At 40.7% G+C, this 21,079-nt stretch overlaps 2 protein-coding genes across 4 annotated transcripts in view; both read right to left on the bottom strand.

Moving 5' to 3' along the window:
* Positions 1–21,079, bottom strand: part of agbl4 (AGBL carboxypeptidase 4) — a 256,733-nt gene that overhangs the window by 51,884 nt on the left and 183,770 nt on the right. The gene's annotated exons all lie outside the window — the stretch shown is intronic.
* On the bottom strand, positions 4,486–17,793 carry bend5 (BEN domain containing 5). Of its 3 annotated transcripts, none has more exons than XM_084548368.1 (7): positions 17,753–17,793; positions 17,131–17,189; positions 15,873–16,003; positions 14,533–15,019; positions 13,062–13,210; positions 10,862–11,075; positions 4,486–10,682 (listed from the first exon to the last, which is right to left on the bottom strand). In XM_084548368.1, exons 3-7 carry the CDS (start codon positions 15,960–15,962, stop codon positions 10,486–10,488), a joined length of 1,137 nt encoding a protein of 378 aa, XP_084404494.1. In that variant the 5' UTR covers positions 15,963–16,003; positions 17,131–17,189; positions 17,753–17,793; the 3' UTR covers positions 4,486–10,485. The 3 variants fall into 3 exon arrangements, with proteins under 3 accessions (XP_084404494.1, XP_084404495.1, XP_084404493.1); XM_084548369.1 differs by lacking the exon at positions 17,753–17,793 and adding an exon at positions 17,313–17,400; XM_084548367.1 differs by lacking the exon at positions 17,753–17,793 and having other exon boundaries at positions 17,131–17,409.

Genomic DNA, 21,079 nt, shown 5'->3' with positions numbered 1-21,079 from the left:
GTAAGAGAGCACAAGTTTTGCATTCACGTACCGGAGGAGCTGATGGACTCCAAACTTTTCCAGTTTTTATCTTTCAAGCAGGAAAATAAGCTCCTTAAAAGTGATCTGAGTATCGCTGGCAGCAGAGAGGACGGCTACAGCAACCATCAAGACTTAACCAGCGTGTCTTATCACACAGTCAGCTGAATGTATGAACATGCAGCTGGATGAGGGTATGGCTGCTACCTCATGTTGAGAACCCATTGTCTATGAACCATGCAGCCACGACGCCACATAAACCCAGGCAGCACAGTATACAAAGAGATAACATAATGAACACACCTCTTATTGCATATTGTACTTAGAGATTCACGCTCCGTGCATTAAATGAATGCTACGCAGCATAAATAATTGGGGGAAACTGCTTTAAAAGGGAAAAGAAAAACAAATCTCCAAGAAATTAGGCAATAAAGTTCTCCACCTACGGTCGCACCGACGGCACAAATGAGATTCAATTATAAAGAACTTTAAGCTCGACTCTTTTGTTGCTTTCTAATTGTTTTCAATAATGAGAAAGCTTTCCGCGCCTATAGGGGAAAACATATTGCAGGATAAGCAAAATAAGTCGGCACGGTTCAAATGGATTCAATAGTCAGTGTATTGTATCAGTCAGCGATGGACAAATTGAAGAAAATATTCTGCACAAAGAAAGACCAGAGCTACAGTGAATGGAATGTAGTCTTTCACATGTTCTTTACCCAGTGCAGACTGCTGAAAGTGTATTAATTTTGACAGGTTTTTATTTTTTTTGGTGGTGTCCTGATAAAGCAAACACGTGCAGCGGCGAGGCCCAGGGTGCATTTCTTCTGTGTGTTGGGGCAGGAAGGATTAACAGCAGCAGCGGACAGTTGCTGCTGCAAGCAGTAAGAAATCAAGACTAATGTCCATTATTTCTTTGTAGTGAGGCTGGAGTTAGAGCACCGTGACAGTGTACAAGAGAGAGAGCCAGCACGGAGAAACTGAAAATCAAGATCTGAGCAGAGTTAGGTTTAGACTTTTAGTTGTGGCCAGTGAGCCAGTAAGTGTAGTTCAGCCTGGGTGGCTGTGCTACACGGAGTATGTTACATATTCAGTAATATAACATGACAGTGTGTCTTTTTTTTCCCCTTTTGATCCTAAAGGTAAAATATGCACCCTCTCTGAAGTAAAGGCAGCACAACACTTACACAAAATCTTCCACTAACAATGTCATAAACAGAATGCATTACCTGTAATGTGGTTCTGCTGTATGCACCATGTCTGCATGCAAAAAGATGAATCAGACAGTGGTCCAAGAAGCTCCGCAAAAGCACTGAAATGACCATATTCATTAGGCTGCGTGTGTGAGATAAATACAATATGTCGCCCTCCGTGCTGCAGTGTGCGAGGAGGACACAATGTTTATGCGACAGACAGCCAGGCTGCAGAGCCCAGCCCAGTCTGGACCAGCTCAGCCCAGCCCAGCCCAGCCCAGCCCGGCTCGACCCAGCCAGCACTAATCCATCATCGCCACCACTGAATCATCGCGCTGCCAATAAAGGCAGGCGGCAATACATTACAGACATGTGGCAGGCTTTAGCGATAATGACATTGAGAAGTCCCCGCGGGCTGTTGGAAAAGCCTGGGTGCACGACACACTTGCTTACAGAGGCAATAATATATGGAAATGCATCAGTGTGCAAGACAAGGGAGAAGAATGGAGAGGCGAGGGAGCGAGTGGAGCCGAGCGCGTTTGTAAGGAAGGAACGAGGAAATGGCCTTCAGTGGAGCGCTTCCTATCAGTTTCCAATGTGGACTCATCCAAAGCCAGCATTCAATGATGAGGCTCATTTTAGATTCAAGCCTCTGCAAACAAGCCATCTTACAAGCAATCTGATATGTCAACACCCAATTTCTGTCTTATCTCGCTCTCATGCAGCTCAGCTGATATTTGCAATACGGTTTGGACATGGGTCATGTTAGATACAGGGCTGCCAATCATCGGCGCGCTGTGTGGCACAGAGGCAGCCTGGCAGCATGAGAGCTGAATGAGCAAATACGGCACGATTAGCCGTGATGTTATGTTGTTGCTGACATTGAGAGCAGTCTGCCTGTTAATCCCTCACCTTCACACAAACACGCATTCGTGAAAATTAAAACCAAATCTACGGTCAAAGTGGAAGTGAGGACTGATCTTCGCGGCGACAGAAGCTAACCACAGAGCCTGTGACGATGGAACGCTCATGATAGATGCGGCGTGAAAAGGCACTAAGAGCTTACAGCGCTCTGTGAGAAATAACAGCACAGATCATGAAATCTGTCCGTCTTCATGGTGTCAGACTCCTCTTGGTAACACATTGTAAAAAGTAAACTCTAATTCTACTTTCTGCATTTAAATTAAAAGTTTACGGGACCGCCGCGTGCTGAGACATTTGCATTAGCCTACAGGTCATAAAGGTTTTATGAAACCCATTCTGCTCACATGGCCCTTAATTTAAAAATAAAAACTCTTTTGACATCAGTTAAGTGGTATTCCAGTGTAAAAAAATGAAGGCTTCAAGTAGGTTTGCACTTCAAGCTGTTAGCCAGATTTGACCCTGATTTGGTGGTTTTAAAATATACAGATTGGGGTGAAAAAATCACCAGTGAAAATAGAGTTACCAGTCGCTTTGAACGCCTCTAACTTTTGAAATTCTGCCACTGGATATGACCGCGCCGGTCACTGAAGCAGCAGAACATTTGATTGAATATGTTCTTGTTCGCTGGTCCCTCTAAATGGGAGAATGGAGTAAAAATTGAAGCTCCTCGGCTTAATTGGAAAAACAGACGATGATCAGTTGATCTCAAAAGTCTGAGAGATCAGTCCAGCTAATGGCTGCGCCCCGGGTCACTGTGAACGGTTATTTTTTCCTATTGGTCATAATTTATTTGACTACTGATAACATAACAGACATCATTAAAGGGGAACTACTGTTTTTTACAACCTGGACATTATTTCTGGCATAAAATACGATCGTTTACTCACCCATATAACTTTGGTGCCATTTGTAGTCGCTCGGGAGATAATTAGATCTACGTATATCCATAAAATAATTTGCTACTGCTACGGTTCGTCCACAACCTCAGAATCGGAAAATATTCAGCCATGTTGCAAAAAACTAGCAGTAGCAAATTACAGGTAAACAAGCCGACTTATTGCGGGTGTGCATGGCGCTCTGAGATGACATCATCCAGGTCAGAAGACATCGTAGATTGACCTACAGACCCGCATGATGATAACAGGTAACTCCGAACTCAACGGGGAATAGCACTAGCGTACGATAACAAAATACCGGTGAAATGAACGAGTTTTCGTGCAGATAATGCATTATTTAGAGGCTGTGTTTCGGTGCCCCAATCACTCCCACTATATGGATATACTGTACGCGGATATCCATATAGTGGGAGGAACTGGGGCATGTTCTCATAACATTACAACAACACATATGAATGGAAAAGTAATTTCAAATTGTAACTTGATGTCAATGATACCAGTCACACAAACTTGCTATATTCTCCCAATAATTAGCAAAGATAGTGTTGGGTATGATTTATCTTGCTTAGCATATACAGATTGTAACAGAAATGCACAAGGTTGTATTAGACCCACTTAGAACGTAAGTGTTCAGTTGTTCGGTTGTAGATGTGTATATTTCATATATACAAACTATTTACAATATGCAAATATTCTAGAAAGCATGTCTGTCATGCTAGGTGTTAGCATCTGCTCTGTGGGGTGTTTGTTGACTTCTTGTCTGAAACATAGTGATTACTCTCAGGAACTGACCACCAGCTATCCATCACTGGTTGAATGGCCAATGGTAAAAGGGCAACAGATTTGCCATATGACCTGACCTTGCCAGACATGTCTCACTAGCAAAGATGAGCTAGCGTTAAAACATTTTTGAAGCTTCAATTTCATAGTGACATGCCAACCCATCATATGCACATTTTTTATTTATTTATTTTTTTACCAGATAACTGATGACGATTCAACAACCTCAACCAGCGCTTGAGGAACTGGCGACCTGTGGGTTTGTTATCTGATCTTTGTTGCTAACTGCATAGACACAGAGTAACAGTCAAATACTGACGCTACAGTCTAATTTTAGGGATTGAAAACCATAAGATCTTGTCTGTTGAGGTGCTCGCACATATCTGCCAATGGAGTTCAGGTTTTATCTGCCAATTTTATCATTCCTGGCAGCGGTAGCCTCCATACTTGGGGATGAAAGTAAACACTTTAAGGTCCCCCAAATATTTCACACGAATGTCATCGACATCATCAATCACATCAGAGTGTCTTTGCAGCCGGTACAACGGCTACTGAGGTATTTTAGCGTGGACTGAGTAGAGGTGGACTGACATCACCACCCACACTGTGGTACGGCTCGCTAAAAACAGATTTCCTACATTAAAAAGCAATGAGACTCACAACAACTGTCCAGTGTTCAGAGTTTATTTTGTGGTAAAAAGACAAGAAGCAAGAATTGACAAAAAAAAGACAAGACACACATAGAATAAAAGTCTCAATTTATTTCTGTTTATCTATACATTAAACAGGTGTTCCTGAATGCAGCAAGAGAAAACACAGAACAGGATGCTAAGCGTCAAAGAGTTGCTCGCATAGCAGAGGTGTGGCCGGTTTAGCAAAGACATGTACACTCTCTATCACATATACATTTTCTGCAAATGTAGGGGTGCCTTTGGAAGGCTCAAGAAGGGTGAGGGAGTGTTTACTGCAATAATCTTTTCACATTATCATCAGCTGGAAATACTCCATACAATAATAACCCTGTCTTTCCCTAATGATCATTGCAATGCATTTACAACTAGTACAGACAGGTATAGACCCAAGCAGCCCTGTATAGCTCAGTTTAACTCAATTAATAAGAGTGTAGTAATAGTTCTGTATGGATTTGTCATGTCGCCATTGTCCCCTTTGACTTAAACTCAAGGCTGTGCAGACACATTCAACTCTCTCCTGTTATCCATCTCTGTGGTTGGCCCTTCAACCAACAGCGATGCGGTACCAGGGTAGTAACTCAACACCTGCATAGGAATTCAATTACACACACAACTTTTCTGGGTCAATTCCCCGGACCAGAGCAAAGCTTACAGTCGAACCGTTGCGAAAAACAGTCCAACGAATGGCTTAAGTGCTTCCATGAAACCAACTGCTGTGTACCTGAACACACACGACTCACAGTAGAGAGGCGCCAACACGTTTCATATTCACAAACATTACTGGAAGCAAAAAATACATACATACATACTACAAAGGTAGACCGCCTGCCCCTCAAAGAAACACAAATAAAAACAGACAATCAAACACTTTGACACAAGATTCCATTGGGTTAAAGAAAATATAATGCACTTTTTTTGTATGATTAAGCCAAGCTCACAGTAAGTCAATCATGAACAATTTGCTACACTAAATTCATTTTAACAGTGATATTTGAATCATTTAAATAACAGTGAGGGACAAAGAGATACAACTGATTTAAGTGGTAACTCACAACCAACGATCCTTGAAGATCTCCGCATTTTTACACATTCCCAGAATCACTTCTAATATATATATATATTTATAATCCCACCTTAAAAGAGGGCTACCAATGGATTTCGTATCTTATAAAACAAGCTGGACTCAAACAGAACATGTTTTGGCTGAGGACCTCTTCTACCGTAACAAATCTCCTTTACGACAGTCTGGCGTGCAACCAGTCGTCCAACAGTGGCAACCTTTAAATTTCATCTGAGTGAGAGCTGATGATCATGTATCTATAGTGTAACCTGAACTAACTAGTAAAAATGCATATTTTTTCCGAAAATACACTGCAACAATGTAAATTGATAGACAACAGGTGCTAGAAGCAGATGCATCCATTTAAAACCAGCAACGTCTGAGGTACTTCTGAAACTCACAGCTGAGGATATAATCACTATCTACAATATTTGGATGGATAGCATATAGTTGATATAGTAATAGCAGGGTTACCGGTTTAGCGCGACGTTTTGGCTTAGAATTTGATTAGCTGAGGGGATAGTGGCGGTTGACACACCTGAATAAAACACAGCTGTATGACGATAGAAACATAGAAAAACAGCACCATTTGAGGTCCGACAGGTCAGTTTTTTGAACTGTTTGCTGGTAGCACCGTCAACCAGTAAAAATCTCAGAATGCAATACAGACAGAACACAACCACCGATCAACTGCACAACATAGCAAAGAGCGAAGATATATATTCAGAGACGACCCCCTCACACAGACACCCCCTTTTACAGCAGCATCTTTAAGCAGGTAATAAAACCGATTTCTCCTAAGAATGATATTTGTGTACTGAGGTGTTTTACAAGTTTTATATGCTGTACATGTTGAGAGTAACCAGGTCTACCTTTTCCTATAGATTTTTTTTTTTTTTTCCTTTTTTGTAATATACACACATAGTTTACAGTCACTGACAAACAAACACCAGAGTAACAATGAGGTAGGACGGTGAAGTTAGATGAAGTAGAACCGGTTTGTGGATTGTATACAAAGTTTCTGATACCTGTAATAAAAATATAGGCCTGACAATATGTTCCTCCTGTTTTCCTCATTGTAAAGTTGAGTTTGACGTTGTATCTGAGGTTCAAACGGTAATGTGTCATGCGCACATGTAGCTTGAACTCTGAAGAGCCGGAGCCAGTATTTTGTTCCACAAAGTGAAAGCTAAAAATGGATCTCTTTTTCCCAATCAAACTGTCAAAAAAAAAAAAAAAAAAAAAAAAAAGCAGCGTAAAAAGCTCCTTCACTTCTGAAGCTTTGACAGGTGTTCACAACATAAGCCAAAACACGAAGCGAGGAGGACGGGATCTGCTATTATCTTGATACATTTCTAAATCTAGTCCATATAAATGCGAGGAAAGTAAGGAACCAGAGGTGGCACAGGAAGAGGATCGCAGAGCCGTGATGCTTCCGGCCTATCGCTACTTAAGTGTGACAGTGAGAGTACTGGAAGCCAAACTAGCCTATAATATCCATTAATGGCTCTGCCAGGTTATGTAATGGTGTCTACTTCTAATATGCTGCTAAAACCCAAACTGCTCGTCTGCAAGTGACTTGGTACATCTGATAAGAGTTTGGCCTTGCCATCACAGATTAAGCCAAATCTGGGTTAAAAACATACAGTACTTCCATACGGCTTTCATCCACCGAAGATGGTTTTAGTTGAGGGATTAGGCTTAATCGTACTCCAGGAAACCAGCCTTTGAAAACAAGTTAACATTTCAGATGACGTAAGAGCTCTATTCATAGTCTTTCTTTAAGCGTTATTTTAACCACACCCCCTTTTGGCATCAAACAACAAAGAAACGAACACAAACACAATACACGACAACGTGTCAGAATTTCAGAATTTGCACAGCAGAAATCTTTTCTTTCCTTTGAACTGCAGGTATTTTCAACACACCCTAGCACACGTAAACCTCACATGTTGCTTTGTACTGGGGGGGAAACAGAAACGCTAAAAGACACTGAAAATGGGATGTTTTTAGGGAACCACCCCCCAAAAAATTATATATCAATAACATGTCACCCATTAAGGTGATTTAAGATTCATTAAGCTCCATTACCGTGGCATAGGCCTTTTTTTTCTTTTTATTTTGTGCAAACCCTGCTGATTCCTCAGTCAGCATCCCGCTTCTTTAGCTTGATCTCAGCAATCAATACTTTGGCTTACAATTACCACTCATTTGTAAAAAATACACAATTATGCCTATATAAGTCATCTTTACACATAACCAGCATTGTGACACATTAAGTTAAAGCACATATTCCAGTCAGCTTGCACATTTCATAGGTAAAAGTCTTTAAAATGGTGAAGCGCCATAAACAAGTTGTAGATTCCAGTTGGACCAAAATTTAACTTATGGAAAGCTGGTTTTCTAAACACCGCAAATAAGTATACTTATTTTTTTTTTATTTTATTTTACAGTATTGAGTCTGATCAAGCTTGTTGTTGGAGCACTGGCATATCAGGGGCGTATCTGACTGATAAGACTCAATTATACTCCATTAAATCGTTCTTGCCATAACAAACAATAAACCAAAATCCTCTAAGGTGCTTCATGATAAAACAATGATTGTTAGGTTTTAATCTAAAAAACAAAAAAACATAAAAAAAAAAAAAAAAAGGACAAATACCACAAATACTTTTCTTTAAGATTAAAGAAATTTGCCCAGAAGTTTAAAGTGCATTCAATGTAAATGATTTAAGTTGATCTAAATACTGCATCTCAACTGTTAGAGCGCAATGGTTCAACAATTTTCGCTTTGCTATAGCAGATCAATAGGTAGAGCTTAAGTGAGGTTTATCAAATATCCTATGTCGTGAGAGTAGATTCAAAATCTGACGTTAAGGAAAGTCTTATCTCTCTTGTTCTTTAGGTATCACTTTGGCTAAAAGGGGGGGATCTTTTGTTCATCAGTTTGCAGACCCCACTGATCCACATTTGGAAACAACATCAAGCTTAAAGCCAACAATTCATATGAAAAAAAAAATATATATATATAAATGTGAAGAAACACAAGAAATTGACAGGTAATGTGGAATTACAACATCAATTAGCAAAACTTAACCAGAAGCTTGACACGGTAACATGACTACAAATTGAAATATCCATGTTTGGTGGAAATAAAAAATAGAAGATGTTTATGTACACTAAAATATCTCCAAAAACATAAAGTAGCTTAAGAAAAGGCTGATCTGAACTTTTGAAATAACAAAAAAAAAAAAAAAAAAAAAAAAGACAGACAAAAAGATAGAGAGAAATAAACCAACAGATAAATGAGAATCTAGAGTGTGACGAGGAGAAAGGCTTGATGTGCAGCTCTGGAGCAGATTCACAGTTAGCCACAGCTAGGTCACAGTTGAGATTTCAATCTGCAGCATTTAGTTCCAGCCCGCAGAAAGCCACACAAGCCATTTTGGATCAAAACAAAATAACAACAGGAGAAGTGGGGGAAAAAAAAAACAACATGAAAAATATACAAGAGGAAATTTTTTAAAGTTCTGATGGCATAGCTCAGAGGAAATCGTCACTGGAGCAACCTTATTTTTGTTCCCCAGTGGTGTGGCTTCAACAAGAGGGGGTTATTACGGGGTTCAGCAGGGCCAGACGACTTCAACAGCAAAATAGTGTTCCAGACAGCTTTACCCACAGCTAACACTGCTTCCACAAGAAGATGACCTAGACCGTGCAGAGCTGTCCCCTGATTTTCATGCCGGCAGTAGTCCGGCTCAGCTCAACCTAATGGTGTGAACCACACAGAAAATAGTACCCGGCCACCTCTTACATTCTCATAGCAAAGTGCAGGTGAAGCTTCATCACTTCAGCTTACTATACATTTACAATCACAGCTTACTAGAAAAACCACGGGTGTATACCAGCCCCTGGTGATTGCCAAATCTATTTAAGGCCTTTCTAGGCATCGGCATGCCTGTACCGCCACAACTCAACAGTCAAGTTTTCTGAAAGTGACATGTTTGATTGAGAGTAAAGCAGGAATATCCCATCAAAACCTTCTTTGTGCTCTCTCACTGATAGCAAATATTCAAAAGTAAAAGGTCAACATAAAAATAAACAATAAATATAGCACTCTATAGACTCGACATTAGAGTCATACTTCCCATTAAATCTTCGTAAGCCCTCGTTTTAATAAAGTGATGTGTTGTTATTGACCTACATCTAAGGGGAGGACACACAGGCATAATTAATCTCCTGGAACAACAGAATCTCTGCAGCAGAATGAAATATGGCTGTCGCTAATTAAGACTTGTGCATCTGAGACCCTGATGTCCCATTATATGCAGTAAGTACCAACAACAAATCCCCAGCAGTTACTGGGCAGTCACCAAAAGAGTCCACCGTTCACACGTCTAAGATCTAACGCAAGCTAGCATCATCATTACAGCATCGGAAGATTTTATCAAGGGAAATAACCTCTTACTTTTTAAAAGTTCAAGGACTCAAAATTATGTTCTGACACAGAACAATAAATTAATGAACAATCACATCTAATTTCTCTTTTGACACATATGCACACATCTCATAAACCGTATCTCTGTACCAATGCCACTGCAAAGCTTATAAAAACACTCACACCAGCTCATGTCAAACTAGTTCACACGTGTTCAATTTCTAACCGGTGGGTAAAGCTGTCTGTCGGCCAATTAGAAAACTGGGCACTGATTGAGGTGACGGCCATTCTACTAGGGAGGGTGGGAAAGGGCCTGCTTGTTTTTTTTTTTTTTACATTTCACATCCTAACCAATCCAATGTGTTAAAAGAAATATGACTGCTCCTGAAACGGTGACAGCATCCCCCCATCCACCCACTTTTAAGTCCCCTCAACATCCTGCAGACCACACGGGGTAAGAAGGCGCTGGCGTGACAGTTGATCACTACATGCCATCGTAGGTGAAGTTCTCCATCTTGACTGTCTGTCTGATGAGCAGCTTTGACTCCCGCCGCTCCTCATTCTTGATGGACTTGTTGATGTCCATTATCTTTTCACAAATGTATTTGTTCACTTTGGACAATCTCTGCGTGATCTCTGCACTGTCGGCGGTCTCTTGAGACACTCTGTCGTACAGACACTCTGGGGAAGGAGTGAGCAGGAGTAGTCAGACTGCATCAAATTGGAAAAACTGCTAATCTCATATTCGTGTGTGTGTGATAAGGATACCTGATGTTTTCCAGCTTGGCTCAACTTACAAAGACACATCCAAACAAGACCTCATCGTTTTACACAATCTTGATTTTACAGGTTTATCTTACCTCTGACAATTTTCAACTTGCTGGGCGACAGCGGAGGTTTAGGCAGGGCGTCTTTCTTCTTTTTGGTGGCCACTCCAGTGACACTGCGGTTTTTGAGGGTTTCTGTGCCCCAGATCATTACAGCTAGGTTCTTTGTGAACTTGGAGTCTCCCTGGGTCCGCTGCAGCTGGTGCCACTTCTCTTCCTCCACCCAGATCCCACCTCCGAGGTGTACCTGAACGGAAGACAGATTGTTCCATGTTTAGATAAACTGACTGTGTACCATGATGATGATGATGCTGATGTTTCATCAGTCTACAATGTTCCAGTGTCTCAATAACCGGAGACACGTCGATGACAAAAGCTTTTGAAAATATGATGGTTGGTAATGTTTTCAAAGGTACAGCAGGTACTGGAGACATTGGACAACAAAAACAATGTGTACAATGGTAGTCAAGATGCAGCAAGGAGTCTCCTACCACTATATATTTTAACATATTGGATTTAGTGACGTGGCTGAGACACGGTTTTCTAGTATGTAAGATTAAATAAAGTACCAGCAAATTTAACTGTACAACCTAGTTCTTATAAAATTAAGCTAGTTCACATTACGCCTGGAGTCGTTTTAACCAACTGTCTTAAAATAATTTTAAATCTCTAGGGCCTCAAGTGCACAAATCACATGCTACGTGAGTTGTCCGAGCCGTTTTCTCCGTCAGGTTAAATTGAGTACAGAGCAGGTGAGCCGTTGTGTGTGAAGGGTCTGGGGGGGATGCAGCTTCTGGGGAGGGGAGGGAGGGAGAAATAGGAAGCAAGCACAACGTTGTTTGAAACGTGCAATTTCCATAAAGTAAATTAGACACTAACAGGCCACCATAGTATTAACACTGTATGGGAAACCCTGCCAAATGTGGTAGGACACATCTCCACTAGTTACAGTTTGTGGACACCTCAAAAGAGCCACTTTCTCCATCCAGGAAGCGTAAACAAGCTCAGGTCACTAGCTGCTTGTAGCTTGGATTACCTTTATTATGAACTTAGCCTGCAGCTCTTACAAACCGCCACTGCCTGTTGCATAAGCCTGCACCAAACCCTCCAAGCTGATTGCCAGCCGAGGCAGACTGCCCTAGTCTTCTAGGTGAGCTAATGTAACAAGGGGCATATGTGACTCTCTTACCCCCCCCCCCCCCCCCCCCCCCTCCACTATCTTATCACCGTAAAGTCTTTAGGCCAGCATCCAAAGGGCTTTTTCCCTGTGCAGCTAATGTGCTTTAGGCCCCCGGCCAGCAGACAAGCTTTTTACTGCGCTCGAGTTAGACAAGGCTGTTTTCATCCTCGCTGTCCCTTTACTGTCGTTTATCTCTTTTTCTTCATCTCTCCTCCTCCTTTTTGCTCCACCCTCCACCCTCCACCCCCCCCATGCGCTCTCACTAGGGCTAACCTGTCAGTCACTTTAAATTCCTCTCGTGCAAATAATTAATATGGGGTCCCTGATGTAGGAGAGTTCTAATTTGCAAGTGTTCTTCACGCTTGAAGTGGCTGCAGGCCCCAGAGCTTGTAGTACCAATTCCCCCCCTGTCATCAGAGACAGGACGCTGGTTGAGTTACAGCGGTGGGGGGAGTTAAGAACCCTAACAGGCTAATAAACACTGATGATGCTGGCTAGGCTTGCTGGAACAATAATAATCTTCTCAACCTTGTTTACCTGCTAGGGTAGGGCAGCAAAGGGGAAAGGACTGATCAGCTATGACAGCATGTTCCCAGAGTCATGGGTGTTTAGAGGAAATACAGCACTTCCTACAAATTTGGGCTATTTCCCACAGTCACCCACAACAGCGGGGAATACAGGAGAGGGAACTGATGGACTCAAGACTCTGAAAGGTTGACATGGCTTATTAATGATCCTTTCTGTTTCACTATATAAATTAGAGATTCGGTCAAATATATTACTGAAGATGTCTCCCTTTGAGGATCATAATTGAAAATACAGGCCTCTTACGACTGATTCATGACTGACTTAACATTACTAATACGTCTGTAACAGCATCAGAAAACAGATTAACAATCAGATTAGTTTGTTTTCCTTTGGGCTGTGTTTAATGCCATTAAAGACCAGGCAATCCTTTTTATTACATCTTTGCGTAGGTCTTGAATTTTAATGTGTGAAAACAGCGAAACTCCAGCAAAGTATAAAGTGCGTTTTAGTTCCGGTGAGGCGTACCTTCCCATCGTTGCAGGTGTATACTGTTCTGGGCGAGGGGGAGTAGCTGGAACTGGTGTTGGCTTCTTCTCTGCACGTCTCCGGGGCCTCAACAATAGGTTCAACCACTTCGGCCTTGATTGTCTGAGTGCCATTGTCATGCATAGGCTCTACGAGGCAAAGGAGATGTTTAACATTATGGAGATACATGCAACAAATCTAACTATACCCGAAGATGAATTAACTGATTGTGAAATCTACAAAATCAAAATACAACAGCAAAACAATGGACAGTACAGTAGGTTAATTGTAAACAGCCGACGGTCTCTTATTTCCTACACAAGTATAGATTAAGTTTATTTGTTTTTACCTCTGGAACAGAGCCCACCTACTTGTTTGCTTGCTTCCCGCCTTAGCTTAGGCTTCCCTGTGCCTTGCAACAAACAGCTATTTTAGCCCAGTAACTAAGCTGGCTTGGTGGCTGGCCACGCTAAGCTCCAATGTAGCTGATGAGTTTTAATATCGGTCAGCGCACTCCATCCCTTGCCTGACAGCACCCCGGGGTGCTCTAATCTTTAGCCTGTCCATTAAATGGTCTAGCCAGTGGCCAGGCGCCTCTGTTCAGATCTACAGGGGGCCTGAGGTTAACACCAGCATCTGGCAAAGCTCGAATTTGTACAGTGCTGCACACTGAAATGACACCGCTTTTAATCACACTTATAACTACAGTGCATTATATTCAACTTCCTGTACTGGATTTACCTCTTTAGAAATGGAACAAATACCTTTTGCTGGATTAAAAATGTATTTAATATATTACACTTATAGCTTAATAATTTTATGACTGCAACCTGTTTCAGGGGTTCGGCAGGGCGGGAATCTTTGCTGTTTGCTGTAATGACACAGTTGCATGTGACATTCGGCTTTAGAATATTAACCTGAATTAACTTAAGGTGAATATAATAATAACATACATTCAGTTAATTAAAATACATATGCATCAGAACAGGTAGGGGTTCTATTTTCTGTCTGAATCAGACAGTTTTTGAAGTACTCAACCTCCTTCTGCTTTAAGAAGGTCACTCTCATCACTACAGCACTCTGCCGTCCTCAGACACAAACCAAACTGCGGCTCCCAAACTCAGAGATACGTTGAACTACTTTAGTGTCATTTCTATGTCCATGTTGGTAACTCAATTTTGTAGATCATCGTCAGAGGACAGGGAGTATAAAATGAGTATGTGGTGCAGACATACTGTAAATGCCAGTATTATGTGTCCACACACCTGCTGTCGGCCATCTTTAACTGAAACTGGTTCATTTTTAGCTGTGCAGATGCCACTATCTAAGATTAACTTAGTCATAAAAGTTTTGTGCCTCTAAATTGCAGTTATCTCACAATATCAACCGATTTAGCTTTTGTAGACACTTTCTGCGAATGACTGATCAAGTTAAAAGCTATTCAATCAACTTAGTGGCTCCCGTCTCTCACCGCTGCCCAATCTCATGAGAAGTACATCTTGCAGTCTCCTGTTGAAGTCCCTCAGTTCTTTGACTTCTGTCAGCAAGCTGCCATATTCCTTCAGCTTCTTCGCCTGCTGCACCAGCTGCCTACGGGTTCTCTCCAGCTCCTGCTGCAGCCTCCTCATCTCCTCCTCCTGTTGCCTGTAGCTGTGAACCAGCTCCTCGTACAGGACTCTGGGAACCACAGCTGCAGCCACCTCGGACACGCAATCCGTGTCCACCTCCAAATGCTGTTGTTGTTGCTGCTGCTGGTGATGATGGTGTTGCTGATGCTCTGCCTCCATATCATCATCTTCGTCATCTGCATCCTCTCCTTCTTCGGCCAGCCGGTCCTCATCCAGGTCCTCGTCACCCTCCATACAGGAGCTGGCCGCGTTTCTCTCCAGGCGAGCTACTACCGCTGCCAGGCTCTTGGAGGAGTTTGAAAGGGGGCGCCCATGGTCTTGAGATAGGGCCTAAAGAAAATAAGGACTGTCAATTTAGGGAAGAAATAGGCCAGTGACATAAAATCTGACTAGTAATAAAGCAGAAAGTTGGGAATATGACCCAGATATAAATGTGCCAAATAGGACTTTATATATGAATATTTTAGAGGTAGACCTGGTAAAACATTTTAAACTTTGCTTTTAGTATCTGATTAATTTCAACACAGAACGAAGAGCAGATGTAAAAACCACATATCAATCTGAAAAATGACATGACAGACTGCAAATGGTTTGTTTTGACTGCGTGGATCTCAACAGGACCTGGGAGGAGAGGAGTCACCGAGTTCTTTGATGAGCCGCTCAGAGGATTTGTCTGTGAAAGGGCAGCTGTCCAGAGTGCTGAATTTGTGTTAATCCAGCATATGGTAAAAATAGCGTGGGGGATTTGGGGGTGTCAGCCAAGTTTATGAAAATGTGATGTATTATCAATAGATATGTTTAAACATAAGTAGAAGGGTTGTATACATCACGGTGACGCACATACATCAACGTGACACATGCTCTTACACTTGTGATCACACTTAGACAAGTGTTGACATTCGATTTCGTCTTTCCTTTATTTAGTTTCCGGCAAAGCAAAGTCGTCTCTCACACAGCAAACTGCTGATAGTTTGATTATTTAAAGAGAAATATACTTTGTTATTTCAGTTTTCCACATAAAAGAGTATGTTTTCATATAAACATGATTAAAGGATTGCATTAGTAATGCCACAAGGCTGTTGTCCCTGATAAATACAACCAAATGCCGCCTGTCAGTCCTTTAATGCACAGACACATTCATTGCAATCCAACAACAACCTCTTTCTACTTCAGGTCATCCTACCTTTTTATGCCTGAGTGGCATTCTCTCTTCTCCAAAACTGTTCTCAACAGAGTTTCCTGAATTCTTGATGGACATCTTGGGAATTTTCATCTTCTTTTGCGTTATACTGTCTTCAAATTCTTCTACTGTATCTGTGAAGCCCAGAAACACATGCAGGTAGAAACACATGCAGGTAGAAACTCATAAAAGTTCCAAAAAAAGTCACATGGATTTGTCATGAACCGTAAAAGTATCTACAGAACAGTTGAATTTGTTTCTTTTTTTTCTTTTGCATTCTCTTATTATTATTTTTTTATTAATCAAACTAACTTTAGCACCGTGAGCTAAACTGTGCGCTCCTCAGAGGACTGCGGTAGACATCGTCCTGCCTGTAAGTGACTCCGTGAAGGTGTTGGCTACCGATCTGCAGCCCAGGCAGCTCAGACTCAGGGATTAGTGATGCAGCTAGTTAAAGATCGTGCATAGAAAAACGACCATGAGCAAACACTGGCTGTGACTGCTGCAGCTAACGTGGGTTAAGCATTTCACCTGCACATTAACATGACACGCCGTCATGAAACAGCCATGACGTTGGCATGTTACCGACGGACAGGCTGTGTGTTGTCTGCATGGACGTCTGACACAGCAGCGACTGCAGCACCGCAGCACAGACCTACAGCTAAGCCGGCTAACAAGCTAACTGACACGCACCAAAGCCGCCGGACTTTCAGTTGTATTGCCAAACGTCTAAAAAAATGACAACCGACCAAACAATGGCTGCCACATACGCTGATAATGCAGTGACAGCGGCGCGTTTGCTCGCAGATAACGAGAGCATCGGCGCTAGCATGCTAACGCGGAACGAACGCACGTCAAGCTAGCAGGCGTTAGCTTCGTGTTGTAAACAACCGTTGCGACTCGCTAACGTTGCATGCCACGTATTTAGCCAAACAACCGGTGTCACTCTACCGAAACTAGACAGGTAACTCGTGGAGCACGGCTCTGTAAATGTAAAAATATGTCAAGCACTGACGACGACGTATGACTACCTACCAAAACTTATCTTAGCATATCTGACTAGCATATCTAGCTAGCCACATCCGAGGACGTTGTTGTTGCTATCAGTGTCAGACTCCAGCTGATCACGTCCTGACAGATCGGACAAAAAAGACTTGCTTTGACACATGACAGAGTTTCGCGCACATCAGCGGTTCGCTGTCAGACGGAGAAAACGAGCTTTAAAAAGACCAAAAGGTAGAGTATAAGGAGGGAAACTTACCTGCAAGGGCAAGGATCTGTGCTTCGCACGGCTGGCCTGCGCTGCCATTCTCTTCAGTTCTGTGAACCAGATACACCTTCTGATTATCAAAATCTGTTTTGTGCTGAGGTCTGAAATCTTCGACATTTGAAACGGGTAACGCGTAGCACATATCGTCTTCAAAGAATCTAACAAAAGCATACATTATTTACTTCTCTTTGGTCCTGCACTTTGGATATGGTTGACAGTTTTTCCTCACAAAGTATTAAAAAAATATATACACATGGGGGGGTTGGGGATGGTGTCTGCGCTCGGCTACTCTTGCCTGGTCCACATCACCAGGATAGATCAAGGCATGAGCAATGGACCTGACATAAACCTGCATGCAGGTATTCAAAAAAATACTTCCAATTAAAAGCGTGAGGAACCTTTCAAACACATTTTCTTTGATTTGTTCAGAATAAAAATGGAACAAATACATATTTACATGCTAAATATATATATATATTTTTTTCCAGCATTGCTTTAAGTGTTGAATGAAGCAAGACATTTCAGTCACCCTGGGTTATTATTAATTTAGACACTTCTTATGAGGGAATTGTTTCAGGGTACTATAGTGAGAAAAGCCACAAGGATTATTTACCTGCCTGGTTAGATATGTGTCTCGGTTGCATGGTTTCCTGGTGTGTACTTCTCATCTGTTCCTTGCATCAAACCAAAAACACTTAAGGCCAGATGACAGAAATGAACTCTTTGTTATTGTAAGACAGCCAGGTGGTTATACAACAGGATGGATTTCTCTCAGTTGTTTCTCTAATGGAGGGCACCACAGTCGATAAATGACACTAACAATTCCGTTCTGCTTCGGCTGCTGTAATTGAAAAGTAACTGATGCAGAACTATATAGTGCCTTTTTTTTTTTTTTTCTTCTCTGATATTTCGTTTATAGTTTCAGGCATTTAGTTTAGTTGTGATTAGGCCTGTTTCAAATGCCAGCTTTCTCATGATGTTTGTTCATTGTACTGTATGACTGGTCCCAGAGTCTGTGAGATGTATACAGGGGGAATTTAAAAACAAACAAACGAAGCAATAACTCTGAGAACATAATACAAGTCGTTTCATTTCCGTTATTGCAGCAGTATTTTAGGCTGTTTTCCATACAAGGGAAGGGTTACATCTGCCAGCTATTGATCTGAGACACCGGCTCACTTCACTTTTCTTCAAACAGTTATTCCAATACACTTACAGACGTTATAGTTTATCACATCTTAAAGTAAATGGACCAGGAGTTATTTTGAAGTTTTTGAGACACTTTTATCGTCTATATCTTCTCCCACAAACTATTTCAGAAATGAGAGTGATAGACGAGAGATCTGAGCAGCTTCTGAACAAGTCGAACAGAGGATTATTGTTAATCTAAGCTTCTGTTCAATGGCTCTCCTGTCCTCAAAGCTGGGCTTGTCAGCATAAGGCTGCTCAGTTACCGGGGCTTTCTGTGTTTGAAGTGGCCAGCAGCTGAAAGGGAACACCTCACGATGGTATTCCCGTAGGCTCAAGAAGTTTAATAAGAATTTAAACAACTTTGTTGTGTAGTATCCTTATTGTGAAGATATAATTTGTGAAGGTAAACGAAATATCTAAGTCTGTAGAAAGACAGAGTAAAAGTTGATCATTCTAAACTAACTCCATTATGTGCTAGGGTCAGGTAATGTAGATAAAAAATTAAATCTCTGTAGGTCTGGAAAGCCATGGAGATATACATATAAACATGGCTGCGTTTCCACTTTAACCTCAAGTGCTGAATAGGATTGTTGTGTTATCACTTTTATTTTGAAGGGACTTTTATAGTTCCAGTAGTTATATATATATAGACAGAAACTCTTGTTCAAACTACAGGTGTTTACCTTTTTGCCTTATTAGATGTGAAGACAGTCAGTGACCGACATGTCTCTAGCTTATTACAGTGGGTCCCGACAGGCCCATTTTCACTGAAAAATGTCACAGCAGGGAAAGCACAAGTGGAAAAAAAAAGTAATGGAAATTAAAACTCTATTCAGCCACAGGTTTGGGCTCCACGTGAGGGGACTTTTGAACTTGTCATAGCAAAAAGAGGACGCGTGGAACTGCTGACTGAGGAGCTTTTAATCTGCCAGAAATATAACAGAAGAAGTTGTTGTGTTGGAAAAAAGTGAATTCACTCGATAGAAAAAGTTAGTTTGAACAACTCGTCTTTTAGCTTCAGCCACATTTATGTCTCTCCTGGAAACACATCACATTACCCACCGTTGACCCCATGTTATCAGCCCTTAGTAAAAAGCAGTATGCTTGAAGTTCATTTTATTAAGTATGCTTGAGTATAAGTATAGGTATAGGAAGTATACTACAGACCATGTACTTGTAGTGTACTAGAAAGTATACTAATTTAATACTTCTACGGACTAAATGGGAACATTTTTAAGTTTATAAAAGTATACTTTAGGTATACTTTATAAGGTAATTTTAAGTTTACAAAAGTACTCTTTCAAGTATACCACAAGTACACTCATCTATATACTACTAGTGTACTAGGTATATACTTCTAGTCCACATTTTAGTTTATAAAAGTATACTTTATGTATACCACAAATACACTCTTCAATATACTACTACTGTACTAGTTATATACTTCTAGTTCATTTTTTAGTTTATAAACGTATACTCTAAGTATAGCACAAGTACACTCATTTATATACTGCTAGTGTACTAGGTATGTACTTCTAGTCTACATTTTAGTTTATAAAAGTATACTTAAAGTATACTTAAAACGTTCCAATTTAGCCGGAAGAAGTATTAAATTAGTATACTTTCTAGTACACTACAAGTACACTCGCCTATATACTGCTAGTGTACTAGGTATGTACTTCTAGTCTACATTTTAGTTTATAAAAGTATACTTAAAGTATACTTTTATAAGTAAACTTAACGTATACTTTTATATACTTAAAACGTTCCAATTTAGCCGGAAGAAGTATTAAATAAGTATACTTTCTAGTACACTACAAGTACATGGTCTGTAGTATACTTACTATACTTATACTTATACTCAAGTATACTTAATAAAATAAACTTCAAGTATACTACTTTTTCCTAAGGGAGGTTATAAGGTACTCATATGTTCTTATTAAAAGGACAAGCAAAGCTTTATACCACCCCTCTCAATCTGATTGAAAATGTACTCTGAACCAGTCTGTTCTGAATGAGGTAGTTATGTAAGGCATTTACATTCTGATTAGGCTTTTATTAATTGAATACTAACGTCCATAAAACATAAGCAAGTGAGCAGCATGCACTTTAATAAAACCTGGGACTGGATCACCTGAATGGAAGACATCCCTCATTAAATGTATTGATTTTTTTTTAATTGATTTTTTTTTTTTATTAAATGTAAGTTTGACAACTAGGGATGCAAACATTTAACAGTTTCCACTTATTTTCTGTAATCTTTATGAATGTTTTACAAATACAACATTTTCCGGCACTGGAAAGCTTGCATCATGGGAAATAAATCCCCCCCAAAAAGAGTTTTATTTTGTTACCTTACTTTGTGCACACCTTGTGCACATTTTTAGTCAGAGGAGTTTCTTTGCTCACTCTGTGATTTTTGGTCATTTTATATTTTTCCACCATATCTAAATGGAACCCAAGCCACTTAGTTACATATTCATGGACTTTAATTGTGTAGCAGAACATTTTGTCTTAATGAAACTGAAACCCCTTTCAAGTTCTCAAGTCGCAAGTGTCCCCATTGTTGGCTTGGATTGGAACGTTTTTATTTTTAAATGGGTATACAGTAATCTGAAATGTTTAGTTTTTAAGGATGAGGTGAATTTTTGCTTCTGTACGGTTTATATTTTTTTTTAACAAACCTGTGATTTATTAGGAAACTGTTGTTGCTGCTGCTGTTTCAGTGTTTTCAGTGTGTGCTACTATT

Source organism: Chelon labrosus, assembly GCF_963514085.1.
Source record: "Chelon labrosus genome assembly, chromosome: 7".
NCBI lineage: Eukaryota > Metazoa > Chordata > Actinopteri > Mugiliformes > Mugilidae > Chelon > Chelon labrosus.
Note: the sequence above shows the minus strand (reverse complement) of the source record. Positions and strands in the feature narration are given on the sequence as shown.